Raw genomic sequence first — 22,201 nt, forward strand, 5'->3', positions numbered from 1 at the left:
AAACAATAGCATGGTTACTTACTAGTACATCCACAGCAAGTTTCAAGCTCAAAAGCAACGAGTCCCCATCAGGACCAGAAATATCATTTAGAAGGACCTCCGGAAATAGGTGTGTGCCCAATAAGTACCTTGGGATACATAGAAAAAATTTAAACCAATATTTATATAGCTGCAGCAGTTTTTTGTATGCTTTTCTCTCAGAAAGAAAAGAGAAGGAGCAGCAGAGCATACCAGAAAGAAAAGGTTGCTGCAGACAACGTCATAACAGTATACACAAATGGCCCTGCAATCGCATCCGCAAGCCTTTGTACAGGAGCTTCATGTGCTTGTGCATCCTCAACCTGTTCAGGGACAGTATGAATAGAATTACAAACATATTCCCCTTATAGTATAAAATAATAAAATAGTGATGCAGTGTATACCTACCATGCGGATTATCTTAGCAATTGTTGACGACGGTCCAGTGGTTGTGGCTTTGATCCTTAAAGGTCCATCCTGTAGAAAAGACAAAACGATGGATTGGTAAATTAAGTTAGCTAAGTTTGAAAGGAGCACATGCACTTCATGAGAGAGAGAGAGAGAGACTTAAAAAGATTAAAGAGATCAACCAGGACATAATAAGAATGAGTGAAGGGACGCGGATTTGGTGAACATGATTCCACGCGCACCCCTTATGAATAGTAAATTCAGAAGAAGAAAAAACCTAGAAAAATCTGAACATTTTTTGTAACATACATAGTAGACCGGTACACTCACGTACGAAGTTTCATGAATAAATGACATCTGTGATATTCTGGGCAAAAATGACAAAATCAAAGCTATATTAACAAACACTGTTTGATTCATAGTGTTTTCACCATCGTAAGGTCCCAATTGTATTTTCTTCACTAAGAATACCACCGGTGTCAATACTTCACTTAACTTCACACGTGAGTAGAATGGTCGACCAAGTTTGATACCACAAAATTTTAGAATTTTTAAAATTTTCCTAGTATTTTCTTCGAATTTACTGTTCATGTGGGTGCGCATGGAACCATGTCCACCTTTGTATTTTCGTGAGTGAAGAGCTTATTGAAATGTTAGTTACGATTCCCGATGATTAACTTCTACATTGACTATGAAGGACATATATACAACACACAGATCCTCAAATTGTAATAAAATCACAATTGATTAACACAATGTAGTGGGAGTGAAGATCAGAAACGGGAAAAGATACCATACTTTCTGGCAGAAATTATTATGTGCATGTACATACCCAATTAACAGTTCCAGAAAATACAGGGCATCCTTTTTCTTTTGCTACCGGCAAGGATTCTCCAGTAAGCATTGATTCATCCACAAAACTTGATCCTCCAGTGACATTTCCCTGTATGAATAGGTGCCAATGGACCAGTAGATCTATCAGAATTCTATGCAAGGACAAGCAGATGTACAGAAGGTGCAACAGAATGATGACAATCGTGTCTATATTAACGACCATTGGTTCCCTCGCGAAAGAAGAAAAGAAACTAGAACACCCTTCAAACATTTTGACTCGTCCTAAAATATATACTAATAACTATTTTAATCGAGTAGCAATTTCGCTCAAACCATTTGTTAGAGACAGCATAGAAATACACAGAGAGTAAGGATATCAAAGTATGTGAGTAAGCAATACATGAAACATCATTGAAGTCAGCAAATCAATACCGATCAATGTGTCTTAGAAGTCTGAAGAATTAATACAGAAAAGGGAAAAGGAGCCACCTCCAAATGTCTTTTAGCACATTTATGTCACTTTGTAAGATGCCTTACCACAAGGAATTAATGGCCATACAGGGGCTCATCAAATTTAGACTTCATTTATGTTTAATCACATAAATGTTGTATCACTGCACTGTAATTGTAAGATACTAGAAAGTACAAAAAATAAACCATGGCTCCTTACATCTACAGGGATAGTTTCTCCTGGAAGAACTAATACTGAGTCTCCAACACGGACATCATCAACAGGAACTTCAACTGTTATTGCATCCGAATTCAAAATGCCATCTGAAGGAAGGTCGTCACTTGAGGATGTAATGACTAGCCTCGACTGAGGAGATAAGAGTGACTGCCATATAATATGAGACATAATGAGTTGTAAATACATTAGTTATATTGGTCAAGCAATTATAGACAGGTGTACGTTACTTCACTAACTATCAATATGTGTTCAACAGTTTATACAGATTTATTAATAAAAGTATCGGCCTCTTATTTTAGCTTCTAGTAATACAAAAAGGAAATGTTGCATGTGTTCATACAATGCGTAGATATTTACTTACAATGAGCTCATTCATATCGCTAGATGCCTTAAGCCTAGCACTTTCCTCAAGAGATCGTCCCAGAAGTACAAATCCAAGAAGCATGACCTGCATGCTACAAGATGAATTTCTTCAACAAAACTTCTTAAAATATAGTTCAACTGTTGTTTGATCAACTGCCAAATCAAATGAAGTAATGTGGAAGACAGAAATAGGACTTGTATGTTGAATGATTCGATTATACAGTGTCTGGCTTGTTAATAAATATGCCCGACAAATAAATGTCGGACATTGACACAGATTTTGCTAATAGACTCAAAAGCAGAGCAACTTCATTAACTGACAGAAATACAGTGCCAGGGCACAAGAGCAGTGGCAGCAAGTACATAGGAGTTCCAAGTTTGTTATCATATTTTTTCTTTGTTATTTTCATGCATGAAAGATTGCTCACCGGTTCATCGAAGAACGTTGAATTCCATGCCAATTCAGGGTTCAGCAAGGAAACCTTCATACAAGAAAATCTCTATTAGACTATTATTATTCTTGAGTGTCTGAAAAAAAACATCCCCTATAAGTTCACTTACTGCACTAATAGCAAATGCAGCTGCAGACCCAAATCCTACAAGAGAATTCATGTTGGGGGAGCCTTGCTTGAACGCTCTTAGACCATCAAAAAGTATATCTGAGCAAGAGTTACATTTACCACAGAGTGAGAAAGAATTAATAAAATACCTGAAAAACACAGTGCAAGACCATGCTGGAAATCGGTTTCAGTTCGAACTTGCAATTTGTTTTTAAAATGCAGTTTTCTTAACTCTAGAATAAAGAATGCACAATCCCTCTGACTCTGTCATTATGTCTCTGTTTCGTAGGAGGCATTTAACAAATGTCTCTTAAGAGACCGCCATATCAAGCAAAAGCTCATGAATCAAAAACCAATATTGTACTAATGATGACTAAATGTAGAGCCAAAGTTCGAAACATCTTGTGTCGATACACCTACCTGGTGAATACTGAGTTTTCTATCATTCCTTTGAACTGATTTTATATGTTGTAATGCACGTACAATCACTGTCCTTGTGGAAACATAGCTAATAAACAACAAGTACACTAATTAATGCATAAGATTTTGAAGATGATATTGGAGCCAAGTATACCTCTACCAGGCCCAAACAATGCCACCATAGCAAGGCCACATTTCACATACGAGTTATGCAACACATCCAAAAATGTTCCTGCACCGTGCACAAACCGGTCATATAATAAGAATTCAATAGGGTGAGCATCAGTGGCCAATCTAGCGAGCCTCAATAAAATAAGCAGCCAACTGAACTTGGTTTTTTCCCGTTCACGACTTGAGATCACGCTCCGGTGGTTTAATTAAACTCACCATGGCCGATGTGGATGCCGAACGAGTGGAGGAGATGGGACGCGTGCGAGCCGCAGCAGAGCGCGACGAGCGTCCAGGCGAAGGCGACGCGCCCACGGCTCCGGGTGAGGAGCTCCGACTTCCGGGCGGCCATCTCCCTCCACTTGAGCGCGCTCTCCGCGGCGCCCGCGGTAGCGCCCCCTCGGCGCGCCGCGGACGGGAACCCGCACACCGTCAGCCTCTCCGCCAGCTCCTCCCCGGCGCCCGGAGCCGGGGACCGCAGCCGCACCGCGGCCGACTCGGCGAGGAGGTTGACCGCCGCGTTCTCCACCCGCGCGTCCGCGGCGAGGATCGACCGCACCCGCGCCGCGCAGCCGCCGCACATCATGCCGCTGACGTCGAGCAGCACGGTCGCGCTGGTCCCCTCCTCCGCCGCGGGGGCCACGTCGAGGGCGGTCGAGGCGGAGGGGTCGGCCGCGGCACGGGGCGTGCCCGCTAAAAGCTCGCGCGGGATGAGGCGGAGGCGCTGCTGGGAGGCGGGAGCGGAGCGGCGGCTGCGCGGCAGGCGGAGGCGCCGCGCGAAGAGGAGATGACTGGCGTTGGGAATTTGAGCGCGCACGTGGAGGAGGGGAGAGGCAGGAGCGGTGGCCATGGCGGCCATCCGGAGGTCTCGCCCGGATGAGAGCCTCGGGTGCCCGGCCGCCTCGCCTAGGGTTTGGAGCCGTGGAGGAGGAGACGGGAGGAGGAGGTGGTGGTGGCCATGGAGGAACGGGCCGAGTCGACGACGAGTAGGTGGTGGGTGGGAAATGGAGTTGCGGAAGAGTGGCCGTGGTGAAGTGGAGAGGGGTGGCGACGTGGACTGCTCGGAGGAGGAGGTCGCCAATCTGCCATCGTGGATGGATTTGGATTTTCTGGACGGCGATCCATGGGGCCCTCGAAGGCTTCTTTCGCCGTGGAAAACGCGGTGGGTGCTGTTTCCCCTTTCCCGGAGGAAGAACGGAGAACCCCTCTGCCACCGGGAGTATTCACAGTGCTCACAATAGCGTTCTTTTTTTTTGAACTTCAGTACAGACATATACACGCGCATACACTCACCCCTATGAACATACACACGCACATCCTACCTCTATGAGCACCTCCGAAATACTGAGCCGGCATATCATCTTGAGATTTACGAAGTCACCATAAGCGCCTCGTCGTCTCCCACTGAATATGCATCGCCGGAAATCCTGAAATAAATCCAGGAATAAATGCGAGCACCATGATTTGAACCCTGGTGGGCTGGGGATACCACAGTCCCTCTAACCATCCAACCACAGGTTGGTTCGCGCTCACAATAGCGTTCTAGCTGAATCTGGTCCTGTTGTAATTTATTTATTTTTGCCAAATTATGTACTACTTCCTCCAATTATTAAACCCATTAAGCGTCGTGTGTAGAGCGGCCAACTAGCTATGCACGTCCAGCAAGCTGGTTGGCCAAATTTTTTAGATGAACATGAGGATTATTTTTTAAATGTATTTTCTTTTTAGATGGAGGTGAGCACCTTCGGTATTTTTTAAATGGAGGTCAAAGTGCCGCTCGCTGGTAGGCTGCGGTTCAGCCTGTGCATTCGGTTTTTTCGGTTTGATTCGGTTCGGTTTATACGGTTTTTATACTTCGGTTTATACGGTTTTATACATAGATACGGTTCGGTTTCGGTTGTAACCGTTTGCTTTCGGTTCGGTTTCGGTAATAACCAAATTAACCAAAGTTGACGCGAACTTCTGATCAAGACATGGTTCTGCTACATGAAGAAACAAATTTAGTATATGTCCAATACAAGTAAGGGGTACAACCGTACAAGCACAACCTAGTGACGTGTTTGAAGAAATTCTACACAATTTATGTTCCAGTACAAGCACTTAGTACATACAAGCACAATCTAGTACAAGGTCAAGACTACAAATACAAGCACCAGCAAAACTACATAATAACACAAGGCACAAATCAATCCAGTACAAGCACTTAGACACTTAGTACATATCCAGTACAATAACATGAAGAAATTCTGAAACAGTACCTGTCCAGTACAATAACATGAAGAAATTCTGGAACAAAGACATGTCCAGCATGAATCAAGCTTTAGACATGAAGAACCTAAAACCTTCTTTCTCTGCAAATATGAACGGAAGCTCATCTACCACAATCATGCGAGCAAATGCTTCTCTAACTTCTTTCTCATTGTATTGCCAAGGAACCACAGAGTTGCCATCAGCACAAACTTGGTAGGTAAGCTCGGTCTGATTGCTACCGATGTGGGCAGGATTTTTTTTGCAAATCTTCAAATGGTTTACTAAAGAAGCAGTACCTGCCGATGTGGATTTGCAACCCAATACAGCACTACAATAGTTGCAGTTTGCATGATCCGGATCATCCACCTGAATTGTGAAGTGTGTCCATGCCTTTGACCTCTTGTTCCTTTTCTTGCTAACACTGTCAGGGGTAACATCAGGTTGTGTTTCAGGTAAGGAACCTTGACTAGCAACATAACCAGCACCAAGGTTGACACTATCGAACACCTGAAGAAATAAGTTAGGTAGTTCCCATTCAGATTAGTACTAATAACAGAACCAACACTGAAGAAAAAAATTTTCAGTAGCAAACAAACACTACTGCAGCCGCTACTACTAGTCTACTACTGAAGAAATACTTGTTTTTCTCAGCCACTACTACTGCAACCAAACTGAACCAACTATGTTACTGAACAAGTATCATGAGATCAGGGAGATGCTATGCTACTGAACAAGTATCCAACCAGATCGAACTCAAGGTCAAAGAATGAGCTTACCATGATGGCGTCGACGGCTCGTGTTGCTCCGTGGAACCGTGCGTCGGCGAGCGCGACGGAGGGCGGAGCCGCGGATGTCAGCGAGTCGGCGACTCAACGGCGTGGAGGAAAGAGGGCGGAGCCGGAGGTCAGCGGCGATGCAGAGGACGGACGGCAGAGGTCAGCGTCACCGGTGTGCGCGATGGAGGACGAAGGGGAGATGGACGGACGCACGGAGCTTCGCCTGCTACGGAGCCGCGGAGGGGCCGGATCTGCGGAGCGCGGATGGATGCACCGGAGTATGACCTAGCTAAGCTAGGGCGCCGCCGCCACCCATATTGTGCTCTGTGCGGCTGGCCTCGGTCTCTCCTGTGCCGCTGTGCGGGTTGCGGCTCTGCGTGGTGAGCGTGAGGGACTTGTGAGTTGACCTAGGGCCATTGCCTATTGGGCCGGCCGACTGGGCCTGTAATTTTTTATGTTGTTGGGCTTTCGGTTTAGTTCGGTTTAACCGAATTTTTTCGGTTTTAAACCAAAAAAACGAATTGAGTATGGTTTTGGATTTTGCAAACTGAAACCATAACCAAAACCTGAAAAAACTGAATTTTCGGTTCGGTTTTTGGTTTTCGGTTCGGTTTTGCACAGGGTGAGCTGCGGTGGTAATTTTCTCCTTTTTTAGATGAATGTAAGGATTTTTTTTCGAGATGTTTTTTTAGACGATGGCGAGGAGATGTTTGTTTAGACGTAGGAGAGGATTGTATGTATTTTTTTTAATGAAAACATGCGCACAACTTTCTCTCAAGCTAGTCCAAATTAATTGTCGTAGCAGCTTTATTACAGGAGTACCTATGTTCCTGAATGTAACTGAACTGCCAAAACATGTTACTCCTGAGTGATCGGCGCCGGTGCGTCGGCCCAAACTTTTGGCCGGCCTATTTCCCACCGTAACATTAAAACTCTTGTAACCATCCGATGCGGGTTATCTTCCTCGTCCATCCCTAAAGCAAACAACCAAAAAGGAAATCTCGCCTCCACCCAAAAAAAGCAGTGCGGTCAACACCTTCACACCAGGTCATCCACTCGTCCTCCCCCGGTCATCACTCTCGCCACCCTCGGCCTCTCCGTCGAAGCTCGCCGCCTTTGACCTTGGCATCAAAGCAGCGCCTATGGTTGTTCGCAGCCTTGCCCTCACCAGTTGTAGATGGCACGCAACCGCTTGCAGCTCCGTGTGGTCTTGGTCGCAACCTCTCCCGCCGTGTTATGGCTGTGCTCGTCAAGCTCCGACGGGGGTACCGCCCATGGCTATCGGGTCAGTGTCGTGTCCGGTCGAAGCAATGACTGATCACGGTTGTGGCACTCCAGCATCACGGTTGTAGATCCCCACCGATCACAACTCCAGCCAACAAAGAATTAGTCCCAACACCCTCAGTTTGTTGTTACCCAGCAAAGATGCTCGCTAGTCGCATCATACTTGGTTGCCGGTTCCAGCAAAATGAGCAAATTGGTGCGCCGGTCATAGCTCTGTCACCGTCTCATAGGCTAGTTCCGGCAAAAATGTTTGTCGGTCGCAGCATCTTTGGCTGTTGGTTCCAGCAAAACGGCTTGCTGGTCGCGGCTCTGTGGAATGCCGGTTCCAGCAAATCTCGCACGCATCACCACCATCGCCGCCATGGTCGGTTGCAGCCATTTCATAGTCGGTTGTAGCACGCGAGGTTGTCAGTTCCAGCATCTCATCTGCACCACATGGACACCCATGGCCGGTTGCAGCAATCCCTTGGCCTGTAGTAGCTTCTTCTTATGTCGGTTCCAGCAAAAATCTCGCACCACAATGCTGCCCATGCCGCCGGGTGATGTCTTGGCCGGATGCAGCATTTTTGTGGCCGGTTGTAGCGCACGCGGATGCTAGTTCCAGCAAAACACATCGTGCCTTGGCCGTGCGCACCACCACCGCCGCTCATTGTAGCAGTCGTCGCCGGCCGTTGTAGCAAGTTCGTGCGCGAAACCACCACTGCATCGTTGCAGCGCCCTAATGACGGTTCCCGTAGCTTCGCCAACAGGGACTCGCAGCTATAGTTGGGTGGAGGCCATCGCTGGGATCCATGAGGGTTGTAAGCAGCCATGACTGCGAGGACCTCACGGGGATGTGAATTGAGGAGAAGGAGGGTTGGGAGAGGGGCTCGTTGGCCAGGACGGAGAGGCGACATTGGGCGCCAAGGAGGTTGTCTGGTTAAGCCATGGATGATGGCGAAGAAGGACAAAAGGAGAGGCATTGAATTGAGGAAGAAGAAGGTTAACGTGAGCTCGCAGGGAGTGAGTGGTGAGACCGGCCGAACGCTTGGCCGGTCGGTCGGCCACAAACGTTTCCCAAACGAAATACATTTACAAACATAGGGTGTGGTATAATTGTGTGCCAAAAAGGTTAGATGTCTATAAAAAACTGCAAGAAGGTGTTTTTTAGTTTTATTGTAAGTACTCCCTCCGATCCATATTAGGTGTACTAAATCAGCGACGATTAATATCGATCCATATTAGGTGTACGTACTCTTTTTCTTCATGGTAATATGTGTCTCATTCATATCATAAAGATCAAAATACAAGTCACGTAAGGACCGACATGACAAAACTGAAAAGATAGCAGAACATCTCTGAATTTGACGCCACCGTCCGTCACCTGCCTCCGGCACCACCATAGCAGTCACTGAAGAAAATAATGACGAATCACCTCCTCACCCGAGCTTGACATGGCTCCATTGCTGATATGCAGCTTTGCGGACCTTCAAGGTGGCTCACCAAAAGTGAAGCCCTTGTCTTTGAACGAACCAGACCGGGGCAATACCCCGGACACGCCATCGAACTCCAAATCTGGCACCCCACCACAACTAAGACGCCGAAGGAGGAAATCATACCCGCTATCCACGAACCACGAACATAGCACATGTTCCAATCTTCTAAATATCGTCGATACAGACCATAATCTGCATCCGCTCCTGGACTACCTCCCAAGCTCCACACCGACGCTGGAGCAAACATCGTCGCAACGACGGAGCCCGAGGACACAGGTCCACCACGAGGATGCAGCCGCCGTCACGCCATCCTTACTTGAATAGACTGGTTTCCAAATTCATCCCCAATCATAGGACCGATGGCCTTGTCAGAGAAGGATTCGAAGAATCTTTATTCAGCGCTGTCATCGTCGTCGCTGAAGCAAGACGATGAACAACCTAAACATCAAGACTATAAGAGAGTAAAAACGATCCACACGCGTGGATCCGGCGACCCCTCTCACCATTGACGATCGGGGTCGTCGGCGGAGGGGGGTCACCGGAGAACGGCGCTGGAAGATTGGACTCTCCTGGCGGCGACTAGGGTTCCAACCGCCAGGAGCGAGAGACGTGAGGAAAAACGATTAGTCGACAAGATTTCCTAGGTGCGTCTTCAAACTAGTAACTATTAGGCGTACGTACGTACTCCCTCCGATCCATATTAGGTGTACTAAATCAACGACGATTAATACCGATCAGGGGGAGTACTAGATTTCATCTCACACAACGTATTTTAACAAAAAAAATCATGAATGGTTTCGCAAAAAAAAATCATGAATGAAAGTACATTTACACTTTAGAGCATGCTTGATTTGATGCCAAATTTTTGCTTGCCAAAGTGTGGGCAAAGCCAAAAAAAATTGGGTGTCAATTTGTTGCCTACTCACTCTTAGTGATCTAAACACTCTTATACTTCTTTACGGAAGGAGTACTAAATTGCTTTGCCAATCCCATAGTTAGAGAGCTGCACGAACATGAGGTCTCTTAGCGATTTGTGACCATCGGAACAACCCGAAATTATGATCACCCGGTTGACGTTACAACAACCTGAAAGTACATCATCTGCTATGAGTATGCTTAATACTCTCATGGTTTAAGAAATTATGTAAACGTTAAATTTTGCGTGATTCTACTAATAACTGAATGACGATATGATCTCGGAGTATATATCAATTGGTTGGGTCTATTCAACATATGTGTCGTTCCAACAACGTGTCATCAAAGTTGCCTGCATCTTTGTTACATAACTATACTCATGATCAGGAAAATAGAATTATCTGCAACACACTAGTCTTAGAGCTGAGACTAGAACTCAATTTTACCTTTTATTATCCCGCACATGCATATGAGTTTTTCTATGAGCCTCCTGGTTATGCGGACTCGAGAACCATTGCAATTATAACACATACAATAAACATCAATTACGGACATGGAAATAAATACTCCCTCTGTTCATAAATATAATTCTTTTTAGATATTTCAATATGGACTACATACGGAGCAAAATAAGTGAATCTATGCTCTAAATTATGTATATATACATCCGTATGTATATATATATATATATATATATATATATATATATATATATATTAAAATCTCTAAAAAAGACTTATATTTAGGAATAGATGGAGTAATAACTTCTATTATTGCCCCCAGGGCATATTTTCTTCAGGCCGCAACTGACATGATACTTCGACGTCATGACAAGACGATCATATTTGTTGCATACAAATACCAGTTCAACTACAATGATGTGTTGGAGGCGGAGATACATGCAATGGTGCAAGGCATGGCTCTAGCCCTGCAAACACATTGAGCTTCCGATCATTGTGCATTCAGAGACGATTCACTATTTCGTTCTCCGTATGGCCATCTAGCATTGAAGATCAAAGAGTTGAGAGGTGTTCGGAAGTTTTATTTCGCAAAAGCTTCATCGCAACCAGAATAGTGTAGTAGATTGTTTGGCATGATATAGCCACACTGGAAGTAGCACCGTTGTCTAACTACACAGAGGACCACATGTATGGAGGAATTCTTGCCTCTTAATTGTAACTCTATAATCTTGAATAAACTCCTCCCGCCGTTTTCTCTCAAAAAACAAACCCCTACCCGAGGCAAAAAGAAGATGCTTGAATGCCCGTACACCTATCCAGCTTGTCAAATAGCCATTGATGCATATATTCTAGCTTGACACTGTTTTTATATACAAGGTCACTATCAAAATTACAATTTCCAACTATACAAGGCCACTAACATCAATCGAGGTAAAATTGATGAGGTTTACCTCGTATTAGCAACCGAGGACATTAATACCCCTTGCATGCATGTGGGAGTAAGAAGCTTGGTTTTCATGTACCACATTAGTCAACCAACGAGGAGTGAGAGGGTTGTCTTGTTGTGCGTTGAAGAGGAAAATACACATTAATTAACACGTCGAGCGAGGAGAAAAGACAAGCTTGCAACATTAGCTTAAGTAAGCGTTGATTTCTATCTTGATACCTGTAGTATGGGTTTATGGCCTTGTATACAAAAATGAAGGGAGTACCTTTCAGCTTGAAAGAGTTCACTCTCCACTCAATCCCAATCTTCGACATCCATCTAGAACCCATCAAACCCCTCCGATTTGGAAAATAGTTATAGACGAAACGGTAAAAAAAAAGGTCATCGGGAAGCTCAAACCGCACCCAGCAGTGCTATACACACGACACGAGCCAGACGATTCATGCACGATACTCAAATCCAGCCGGACATGCACAGGATTTAGAAAGGCACTAGCCGCTGGATTAGCACGTCGTGCAAAGATCGTGCAGCAGTATCGTGTGGGTAGTAGTTTCGAACCGCACCCCGCGCCTACATCCAACTCAATCAAACCTGTAAGCGACCACCTCACTCATTGCTCCCAAGGACGTGCAATTACGGAGGTGCAATGTTGCGTCCTTGTTTGAGTTTTTCTCTTTGCGGTGTTCCAAGTTCCAAGTTCATTGATTTTTTATTTTTGCAAATAAAGTTTATTTTAAAATTGTTAATCCGATACAACTTCAGTTATTTTACTATACTAGTTTATGTAGTCCAATGATTCCTCAACTTCGTCTGTTCTCTACTCCGTCTTTTGCTCTAAATAAAAATGATGCATGATACCTGTTACTTCATCTGTTTCAAAATAGATAACTCAATTTTATATTAAGTTTAGTACAAAGTTAGTATAAAGTTGGGTCATCTATTTTGGATGAAAATGGACAAAACTGGTCCTTATCTGAATCTTCAACACAAAATGGCCCCAATCTGGAAAAAAAATCATGAAATGGCCCCTTTTGCATGACGCCCGAGACTAGGGCGCCATGCTAGATAGCATGACGCCTCAGGCTAGGGCGTCATGCTATATGGCATTGGTGCCCTACGCCGGGGCGCCATACTACATGTCGTTATCATGGTGCCCTTGCCCGGGGCGTCATGCTCTCTGGCATGGCGCCCTAGCCCCGAGCGTCATGTAAAAGAGGGCCATTTTATAAAATATTTCCTAGATTGAGGTTATTTTGTGTTGAATAAGGGCCAGATTTATTCATTTTCACCTATTTTGAAACGGAGGGAGTAGACGGAGCTGCATGCCAAACAAAGGAATTGAGTTTTACACATGATGAATATCCGTATCTTTTTGAGGATTTCTGGCAAATTTCGTAATGCCACAAGGGCCAAAGCGCAAAAGTTCTCTAATATCTCGCGCTTCGAACGTTATCTCCAATCCCTCGTCTCCTGTCCCATCCACGTCTCTCCGGCGTGCCCGCTCCAACTCTCATCCAATGGCCTCGCCGCACGCCGACCCGCAGCAGCACCACGCGTCGGCGCCGCCCCTCCTGCTCGCCGTACGCCGCATCCCGTACCCGGGGGCCCAGCGGCCGCGCGCGCTCCCCGCCCCGGACCTCGCCCCTCTCGCGCGCCGCCTCGACGAGCTCACCGCCGCGGCGGCCGCCCACCCGCTCCTGAAGCCGCTCTTCGACCTCCGCCACCACCTCTCCACCTTCTCTCAGGTACGCAAACGTTCACGCCCTAGTGGAGCTTCGTGAAAACGCGCGCCGGCGATCTTCTGAACTGACGCCGTAGGCCCGGCCGATGCGAGGAGCAGAGCAGGAGGCAGAGGATGGTGGCGATGCGGCAGGCGGCGTGCCCGCTGGCCGGCGGCGAGGGCTGCTTCGCGGCGGTGCTGGGCGGGTCCGTGGCCGGCATGGTGGTGTCCAACGGCGTCAACAGCTTCCTCAGCCTCTACAACACCGTGCTCGTCATCCGTCTCGTCCTCACCTGGTTCCCCAACACGCCGCCCGCCATCGTCTCGCCCCTCAGGTACACATTGCAAACTGTAAGACGCAACGCACTATCCCAGCAGTAGCAATACAATCTACAATGATGCGTCAGACCAATCGAACGACACAAGAAAACCACCACATTTCCGTAGCCATTTTTCAGTTGCTAGCGTGTACTCTACTGGTAGTGCTGTTTGCATTGGATGATTCAGAGAACGTAGGGAATTAAAATTGGTCACTGGCACCTACCACTAAGACGCAATGATCGCAATCACTATCATAATCTTGGTTAGAAGTCGTAAGGAGGCGCGACAGTGCAAAAGCAGAAAGGCTTTTGCTTCACTTCACGGAACAGATGTACAGTTTGGTTTGGTGCCTTTCTGAAGATGTTGTTGTGGCGTGCAGCACGGTGTGTGACCCGTACCTGAACATCTTCCGGGGCATCATCCCGCCGCTGGGAGGGCTGGACCTGTCCCCCATCCTCGCCTTCCTGGTGCTCAACGCCCTCACCGGCACCGCCGCCGCGCTCCCGGCCGAGCTCCCCGCCCAGAACGCCGCGTCCGGCTCCCTGCACCCTGACGAGCTCACCGCCAACCAGAGGAAATGGATGCGGAGATTCCGCCCGGGGAAATCGCAAGAGGCTGCTGGTGCTCGCTAGACTTCATGCAATTTTGTGGAGTGCTCTGTAACCATCAAATGCATACTGTCATTCGGCATGTCGAATTACCACTGAGGCCTGTTTTTTCTTCTTCTTCTGATGAATGTGTATGTAGAGGAACCAAATTGCTTGACTGTAATGACATGTTTTTGGTATCTGATAAGTTTCTCACTTTGTTGATTGCTTGAGGAAATGAAACAAAAAACCCCATGTCTCACACATAACAAGGGAAAATAAACATTAAGAAGCATATCGCTTTGGCTTCTAAATCTTTGAGGATTGATGTTAACTACAGCCGTTTAGGCACAATTCGTTTTAAGAAGCAAAGCCTCCTGGATCTGCACAGTCAGCATATAGGTTCAATGAAAATCGTCTTATAAAAACACCCACATAATTTACATGACAAGGTCAGAATTTGATGGTTCTTCTCTGCCACTGTACTTGTTACTGCGTCCTGAATGGATCCAAGCATTCTTGCTGCTTGAAGGGTGAGGTGGTGTTATTGGCTGAAGCATATACTAGTTTACAACATATAATGTATGATGCACTAGCAACATTACTGAACAACTTGGAGCATTGTCATATGTATAGCAAAATTCCTGCAAACTTTGTATGGGGATATTCAAGTTCAGGAATGCTCTGTGGTACTCTGGATTCAGGACGGAGCTGACCATTTGAACTACTGATCATGCTGGTTTGGGGACTTTTGAGAGGCAAGCAAGAAGTCCAAGACGACCTCGTTGAACCGATTCGGGTCCTCCATCTGCGGCACATGCCCTGTTTCCTTGAAGATTTCCAACCTCACATTCTCTCCTAAGCACCTGAAACCATCATAAGCACACTAGTAATCACGCAAGAGGTTATGCTGCAATTTGTAAATTTGCATCACAGTATACGTAGAAAATTTACAGTATACTGTATACATGGACCATGGTGTGCAGTGGAGCAGAAGTAAGATCGACCATTTCAAGTCACTGTCAGTTCTTGCGCTGGGATAGCTATGGATTACCTCTTGACAGCGAATGCCTTGTCCACAGGGAATATCTGGTCATGGTCTCCCCAGACGAGCAAAACATCCTGCCATTCATAAGATCGAATACATAGTTAACAGAGGTTCTGAAAGATACACTACTGTATTTCAGAAACAGAATACAGTGCGGCTGCGTCGAATTTGCTCTTCATTTTGTGCAGAGTTTTACCTGCTCCAAGGGTGTAAGTTGGAACTCATCTGTCCCTACAGTGATGGCCTTCATAAGCTCGATCTTCTCCTCCCTCTTATCGCTGAAAAGTCTCTGCAAATTGACAAGATCACTGATCGGTACTGTACTGGCATTTATTGATCAACTATTAGTGTAGTGCAGAGGCAACAATGGATGGGCCACCTGCACGCCCTCTCTGATCAGGAAGTCCGGCAGCATGGAGGTGACCTGCTTCCGGTAGAACGAGAGCTCCATGAGCCGCCGCGCCGTGCGCGCGTCCAGCGGCATGAGCAAGTCCGCCGCGCTCGCCCACTCGCCGCCGGCGCGCTCGAGGAACGCCCTGTCGTCCTCCGCCGTCTTGAGCAGGTCGGAGTTGGATATCACCACGGGGCCGACCCTCGCGGGCCCCGCCGCGCGCGCCAGGGAGTAGGCCACGAACCCGCCGTAGCTCGTGCCGGCCACGGCGACGCGCGCCGTCGCCGCGAGGCCCGGGAGCGCGTCGAGCAGCGCGGCCAGCGCGGCGGCCTGCGCCGACTCGGAGGGCGCCGGGGAGGAGGGGCATGGGGAGGAGCCGCCGAAGCAGAGCAGGTCCGGGACGACGACGTGGAAGCGGCGGGAGAAGGGGCCCACCTGTCGGCGCCACTGCCATGTGGCCATGGGCCCGAAGCCGTGGATGAGGAGGAGCGGCGGCAGGCGCGGCTCCCCCGGCGGCGCCCAGTAGTGGATCGTTCGAGCCCCGCCGCCCTCGCCGGGGTCGCAGGGGAGGGTGACGGTGTGGGGGCAGAGGCCGGCGGCGTGGAAGGCGCGGCGCGAGAGGTACTCCATCACGGGGAGGAAGCTGAAGCCCATGGTGGCGCGGCGCCGAGCACGTGCACCAGTGCAGCAGCTGGAGCGACGAAATGAAGCGGACGAAGTCGACTGGGTCTTAAATAGCCGTATAGAGCGGTGGCCGCTCGCCGGAGCACCGACACGTCAAAGCAAATTCTGTCGGCTCTGGCATACCTCATACAGTACGTACGTATGTACTCTAGATACATCCCTTTTTATTCATTTTAATGACAAGTATTTCCGGACGGGAAGTACGAGTACAAGTGTGGCTATACCTCGTTAAACCAGGCACGGTCCTCGATCTGTGGCAATGGCATGTTTTCTTTATGGCATCCACCCTTCCTTTTCCATTGAAACCCCACGGGCCCCGCGTCGCTCCGCATCTCCCTCGCGCCTGTTTTGAGCTGGCGGTGGTTCGTCCCCCCATGCAGCGCCGTGGACGCGGATCTGGCGGATAGCCGAGATGCTACGGCTGGACACGGCGCAGGCATGCACCACGTTGTGGTGCCCAGGGAACGGTGGCGCATAGGCACATGCAACAGAGATCCACCGCTTCTACTGTTTCGTACTTGACCCCAAGTAAGATCCTGACGGATCGTGCCAGTTAAAATCGACGCCACCGGATAAAGTACTAAGAAGGTGCGACGTAAAATTGTCGCGCCCATCTCAAGTAAGGCAATAAAGTCCAGTTTATGTTCTAATGATGTTTTTGCAAGGAACCTTCTTTTAGCCAAGCGTGCCAAACCTCTGCTATTTCAAAAAAATTCTTTCATTTGTATAGGTTTGAGTGTTGAGATATACTCCCTCCGTAAAGAAATATAAGAGCGTTTACAGATGGGAGTATACAGTGTGGTTCTAGATGCGTGGGAGTATATAGTGTGGTTCTAGATGACGCATCCGCGTAGGGCTCACATTAGCTATTTGCGGTTGTAGATGACGGAACTTGTTCTGTGCGACTGTGCCGACTGTGATCCACTGATCCCATTCAAAACATGGATAAGCTGTCCCCTGTTCTCCGTGAAGAGCTTCTGACAGGATACAACAAGACCATCTGATTCAGAATCGCAGCTATCTTTATGGCCAAACACACAGCTGAAATTACTAATGTTGCGAAATCATGAATACTCCATCCAGTCTCCATCAGTACCAGCTTTGCCAAGAAGAAAAGGCTTTGCCAAAACAACAATCAGAAAGGGACAAATCTTTCTCAGTCAAGATAAGCGGTTCGGCATGAATATAACTGCACTGTGCATCGTCTGCTAAATCTGAAAAGGGTAGGAAATAAGTGCAGCGTTATTAGATTTGTTAGGCAGGAGGTGTCGGCTACAGAGTCGTGGCCAATTTATTTTTTCTGTCAGTCCAAGCTCTACTACTATAGATCGACAAGTTCATCTTTCAATATTGAACAAAAAGGGTGTTCATCTTCGTCGAAAAAGTAACTGGAACGGGTGCTCGTCGACAGCATCTTCAAAAATACAGATGCATACGTTCGCTATGTGTGGTCACTGGTCAGTCAGACAAATTACAGAGAGCTTGTCGTGGACTGGCTGGACAAGAACGGAATGCTGGCTGTGTTCGCAAGTCTGTAACTGAACCTGCACATCGTTTCTGAATTGACAGGACAATTTTTCTGCTTTAACCTCTTGTGCTAACAAATTTCAGAATTGACCTCGTTTGTTAAAAAAGTTCAAATCTAACCTTTTTTGGTCATGCCAACATCCTTGACGTTTGGCTTACACGGGAGATGCCATGGTCCATGGCGTCTGTACCTGGCCTGAGCTTAGCTGGCGTTGACGTGGCAAAGCGAAACGCCATGCTCCTTGGCGTTTGGAGGAAACGCCATAAATCTTGGCGTTTGGTCCCTGGGCGCTCAGATTTGACTAGCTGCCATTGCTGCATGCATGCACGTCGTCTACCTGCCATAGCATGCTTAGGTGAGTGACATGAGGGCATCTCCAGCCGTTCGGCCCCCAGGGCGCCTAAATAGAGCGGCCTGGGGGCGTGCCGGCGCTAGTTCAGCCCCTGGGGGCGACCTAGCTCCCAGTCACGCCCCCACGCGCCGGCCCCAGGATGCGGGAAATTTAAACTTGGTCGTTCCCGCTCTCAAAAGACGCCGCCGCAAATCCGGCGATCGGACGTAGTCTGGCGTTACAAAACAGAGCGCCCGGCGCGGCTTCGCGTGCGCAACGATTCACTCGGCGGGGTCGGCTCCAGGCGTTGGCGGAGTCGGCGTGCGCGGGCTCGTCGGTGTCGGAGCTGCTTCGGTGCTGGGCTGCGTCGGCGCGGCTTCGGCACTGCTGGGCGGCGATGTAGAGGCGTCGTTCGGGCTTGGCGTCTGTGTGGTCGTGGGCGTCGGCGGCGTCGTCGGCATTGCCGTCGGCAGCTCGTTCAGGATGAGGCCGCGCTGCACCAGGTACCACGCCTTGAGCTTCTCGTCGTTGCTCTGGAGCATGTCCGCCCCGCCCATCAGAAAAGCCATGTCGGTGTTCCTCTTCTTCGTGGCGACGTTCGTCCGGAGCAGGTCGAGCTTGATGGCGTTGTTCTTCATTAGCGACGACCACCGCGCCTCGGTCTTCTCTTCGCGTAGGACGGCCCGGGCCTGGGCGTCGGCGAGGCAATGCTCGATGGACTCCTGCACTCGCGCGGTTGCCGCGTCGGCGCTTTTCCCCTTCTTTGCCAATGTGTGGCCGTCCGGCCGCCCCTCTGACGCGCCCGGAGTCGTCGCGTCCGGCTTGTATGTCTCCTTGGCCTTGTCAAGGGCACGTCGGACTTCCGCCCACTTCTCGCACTTGTCAATGCGCTTGTAGACGTGGAGGTGCTTGAAGTCGACGTCTTGGTTGTCGCCCCGATACATGGCGAACATACGCAGCAGCTGCGCGGAGGGACGAACAGTTGGCGGGCGGCGGGCGCACGAGACGAAGATATGCGGGCGAACGGCGTGCGCACCTGATCCTCAACGCTGGCGCCGCTCTCCGGGCGAGCCGCGACCTCCTCGATGATTCCATGCCATTTGTTGCACGCCAACTGGATACGCCCCCAATGGTTCGCCATCGCCTTGGAGCCGCGCTGCATGTAGACACCTTTGAAGTAGGGGTCGACGAGCTTCCGCTCGTCGAACTCGGCCTTGATGCGGTCCCAGTACGTCTTCAAGCTCTGGTTCGCGCCGATGGTTGAGTCGAGGCAGACGACTTTCCATGCTTCGGCGAGGCATTCCTCCTCCTTGGACGCCCACTTGATGCGCGGTTCGCCTGACCTAGCCGCTCGCTTCTTCTTCTTCTGGCGCCCCTTCGTCAGAACAGGAGCCGGCTCCTCCTCGTCCTCCTCCTCCTCCTCGTCCTCCTCCTCCTCGGGTTCCTGCGCGTCGTCGCCGTAGACGTAGCCGAGCTCGGCCTCCATGTCGCCGCTAAGGTCCACTACCTCGTCCTGGGTGGCGAACCCGGGAGACACGGCGGCCGCGGCCGATCCTGTCGCGATGATGTCGTCCATGTCGGCTCCCGTGTCGTCGGCGTCGCCGAGGTGCGAGAAGGGTAGCGGTCCACGGTAGAGATGGGGCGTCGGTGTGGACGCGTAGGCGGCGGGCGGCGAGTAGTTGTATGGAGGGTACTGAAGGAAATATGCCCTAGAGGCAATAATAAAGTTATTATTTATTTCCTTATATCATGATAAATGTTTATTATTCATGCTAGAATTGTATTAACCGGAAACATAATACATGTGTGAATACATAGACAAACAGAGTGTCACTAGTATGCCTCTACTTGACTAGTTCGTTAATCAAAGATGGTTATGTTTCCTGACCATGAACAATGAGTTGTTATTTGATTAACGAGGTCACATCATTAGTTGAATGATCTGATTGACATGACCCATTCCATTAGCTTAGCACCTGATCGTTTAGTATGTTGCTATTGCTTTCTTCATGACTTATACATGTTCCTATGACTATGAGATTATGCAACTCCCGTTTGCCGGAGGAACACTTTGGGTGCTACCAAACGTCACAACGTAAATGGGTGATTATAAAGGAGCATTACAGGTGTCTCCAAAGGTAGATGTTGGGTTGACGTATTTCGAGATTAGGATTTGTCACTCCGATTGTCGGAGAGGTATCTCTGGGCCCTCTCGGTAATGCACATCACATAAGCCTTGCAAGCACTGCAACTAATATGTTAGTTGTGAGATGATGTATTACGGAACGAGTAAAGAGACTTGCCGGTAACGAGATTGAACTAGGTATTGGATACCGACGATCAAATCTCGGGCAAGTAACATACCGATGACAAAGGGAACAACGTATGTCGTTATGCGGTCTGACCGATAAAGATCTTCGTAGAATATGTAGGAGCCAATATGGGCATCCAGGTCCCGCTATTGGTTATTGACCGGAAACGTGTCTTGGTCATGTCTACATTGTTCTCGAACCCGTAGGGTCCGCACGCTTAAGGTTTCGATGACAGTTATATTATGAGTTTATGAGTTTTGATGTACCGAAGGAGTTCGGAGTCCCGGATGAGATCGGGGACATGACGAGGAGTCTCGAAATGGTCGAGACGTAAAGATCGATATATTGGACGACTATACTCGGAGTTCGGAAAGGTTCCGAGTGATTCGGGTATTTTTCGGAGTACCGGGGGGTTACGGGAATACGGGGAAGAGTATTGGGCCTTGATGGGCTTTAGTGGGAAGAGGAGAAAAAGGCTGCGCCCCCCCTCCCCTCTAGTCCGAATTGGACTAGGAAAAAGGGGGCCGGCCACCTCTCCTTCTCCTCCTATTCCTTCTCCCTTCCTCCCCTCTTGGTGGACTCCTACTAGGACTTGGAGTCCTAGTAGGACTCCCTATCCTGGCCGCACCTTTGCCTTGGCCGGCCTCCTCCTCCTCCATCCTTTATATACGGAGGCAGGGGCACCTCTAAACACACAAGTTGACACAAGTTGATCCACGTGATCGATGCCTTAGCCGTGTGCGGTGCCCCCTGCCACCATATTCCTCGATAATACTGTAGCGGAGTTTAGGCGAAGCCCTGCTGCTGTAGTTCATCAAGATCGTCACCACGCCGTCGTGCTGACGAAACTCTTCCCCGACACTTTGCTGGATCGGAGTCCGGGGATCGTCATCGAGCTGAACGTGTGCTCGAACTCGGAGGTGCCGTAGTTTCGGTGCTTGATCGGTTGGATCGTGAAGACATACGACTACTTCCTCTACGTCATGTCATCGCTTCCGCAGTCGGTCTGCGTTGGGTACGTAGACAACACTCTCCTCTCGTTGCTATGCATCACATGATCCTGTGTGCGCGTAGGAAATTTTTTTTGAAATTACTACGAAACCCTACAGTGGCATCCGAGCCTAGGTTAATGATGTTGATGTTATATGCACGAGTAGAACACAAGTGAGTTGTGGACGATACAAGTCATACTGCCTACCAGCATGTCATATTTTGGTTCAGCGGTATTGTTGGACGAGACGACCCGGACCAACCTTACGCGTACGCTTACGCGAGACCGGTTCCCTCGACGTGCTTTGCACAGAGATGGCTTGCGGGCGACTGCCTCTCCAACTTTAGTTGAACCAAGTATGGCTACGCCCGGTCCTTGCGAAGGTTAAAACGGAGTCTATTTGACAAACTATCGTTGTGGTTTTGATGCGTAGGTGAGATTGGTTCTTACTTAAGCCCGTAGCAGCCACGTAAAACATGCAACAACAAAGTAGAGGACGTCTAACTTGTTTTTGCAGGGACTGTTGTGATGTGATATGGTCAAGGCATGATGCTGAATTTTATTGTATGAGATGATCATGTTTTGTAACCAAGTTATCGGCAACTGGCAGGAGCCATATGGTTGTCGCTTTATTGTATGCAATGCAATCGCGATGTAATGCTTTACTTTATTACTAAACGGTAGTGATAGTCGTGGAAGCATAAGATTGGCGAGACGACAAC

General features: G+C 48.6%; 3 protein-coding genes and 1 long non-coding RNA gene across 4 annotated transcripts in view; 2 read left to right on the forward strand and 2 right to left on the reverse strand.

Annotated features, from left to right (window-relative positions):
• LOC119291626 (copper-transporting ATPase PAA2, chloroplastic-like) overlaps positions 1 to 4,483 on the reverse strand; it is a 7,392-nt gene extending 2,909 nt beyond the window's left edge. Inside the window, exons 1-10 of the mRNA XM_037570421.1 lie at positions 3,679 to 4,483; positions 3,446 to 3,523; positions 2,873 to 2,970; positions 2,740 to 2,793; positions 2,310 to 2,396; positions 1,931 to 2,095; positions 1,259 to 1,369; positions 427 to 495; positions 232 to 341; positions 23 to 128 (exon numbers count right to left, since the gene is read on the reverse strand). Coding sequence (XP_037426318.1) covers positions 23 to 128; positions 232 to 341; positions 427 to 495; positions 1,259 to 1,369; positions 1,931 to 2,095; positions 2,310 to 2,396; positions 2,740 to 2,793; positions 2,873 to 2,970; positions 3,446 to 3,523; positions 3,679 to 4,318 — 1,518 coding nt within the window. The 5' untranslated portion in view covers positions 4,319 to 4,483. The remainder of the gene's footprint in view (positions 1 to 22; positions 129 to 231; positions 342 to 426; positions 496 to 1,258; positions 1,370 to 1,930; positions 2,096 to 2,309; positions 2,397 to 2,739; positions 2,794 to 2,872; positions 2,971 to 3,445; positions 3,524 to 3,678) is intronic.
• Positions 4,484 to 5,812: 1,329 nt separating this feature from the next.
• LOC119293948 lies at positions 5,813 to 6,477 on the forward strand. The gene is made up of 3 exons (XR_005143264.1): positions 5,813 to 6,087; positions 6,162 to 6,233; positions 6,361 to 6,477. It is a non-coding gene; the product is annotated as an uncharacterized LOC119293948 (long non-coding RNA).
• A 6,568-nt stretch (positions 6,478 to 13,045) lies between these two features.
• LOC119291629 (ylmG homolog protein 2, chloroplastic-like) lies at positions 13,046 to 14,419 on the forward strand. The gene is made up of 3 exons (XM_037570423.1): positions 13,046 to 13,311; positions 13,407 to 13,621; positions 13,987 to 14,419. The coding sequence occupies exons 1-3, from the start codon at positions 13,084 to 13,086 to the stop codon at positions 14,237 to 14,239; spliced, it is 696 nt and encodes a 231-aa protein (XP_037426320.1). The 5' UTR covers positions 13,046 to 13,083; the 3' UTR covers positions 14,240 to 14,419.
• A 48-nt stretch (positions 14,420 to 14,467) lies between these two features.
• LOC119291627 (2-hydroxy-6-oxononadienedioate/2-hydroxy-6-oxononatrienedioate hydrolase-like) lies at positions 14,468 to 16,345 on the reverse strand. Its single transcript, XM_037570422.1, has 4 exons — positions 15,622 to 16,345; positions 15,439 to 15,531; positions 15,249 to 15,316; positions 14,468 to 15,060 (listed from the first exon to the last, which is right to left on the reverse strand). Exons 1-4 carry the CDS (start codon positions 16,285 to 16,287, stop codon positions 14,919 to 14,921), a joined length of 969 nt encoding a protein of 322 aa, XP_037426319.1. The 5' UTR covers positions 16,288 to 16,345; the 3' UTR covers positions 14,468 to 14,918.
• Positions 16,346 to 22,201: the final 5,856 nt, after the last annotated feature.

Source organism: Triticum dicoccoides, chromosome 4B (genome assembly GCF_002162155.2).
Source record: "Triticum dicoccoides isolate Atlit2015 ecotype Zavitan chromosome 4B, WEW_v2.0, whole genome shotgun sequence".
Lineage (NCBI taxonomy): Eukaryota > Viridiplantae > Streptophyta > Magnoliopsida > Poales > Poaceae > Triticum > Triticum dicoccoides.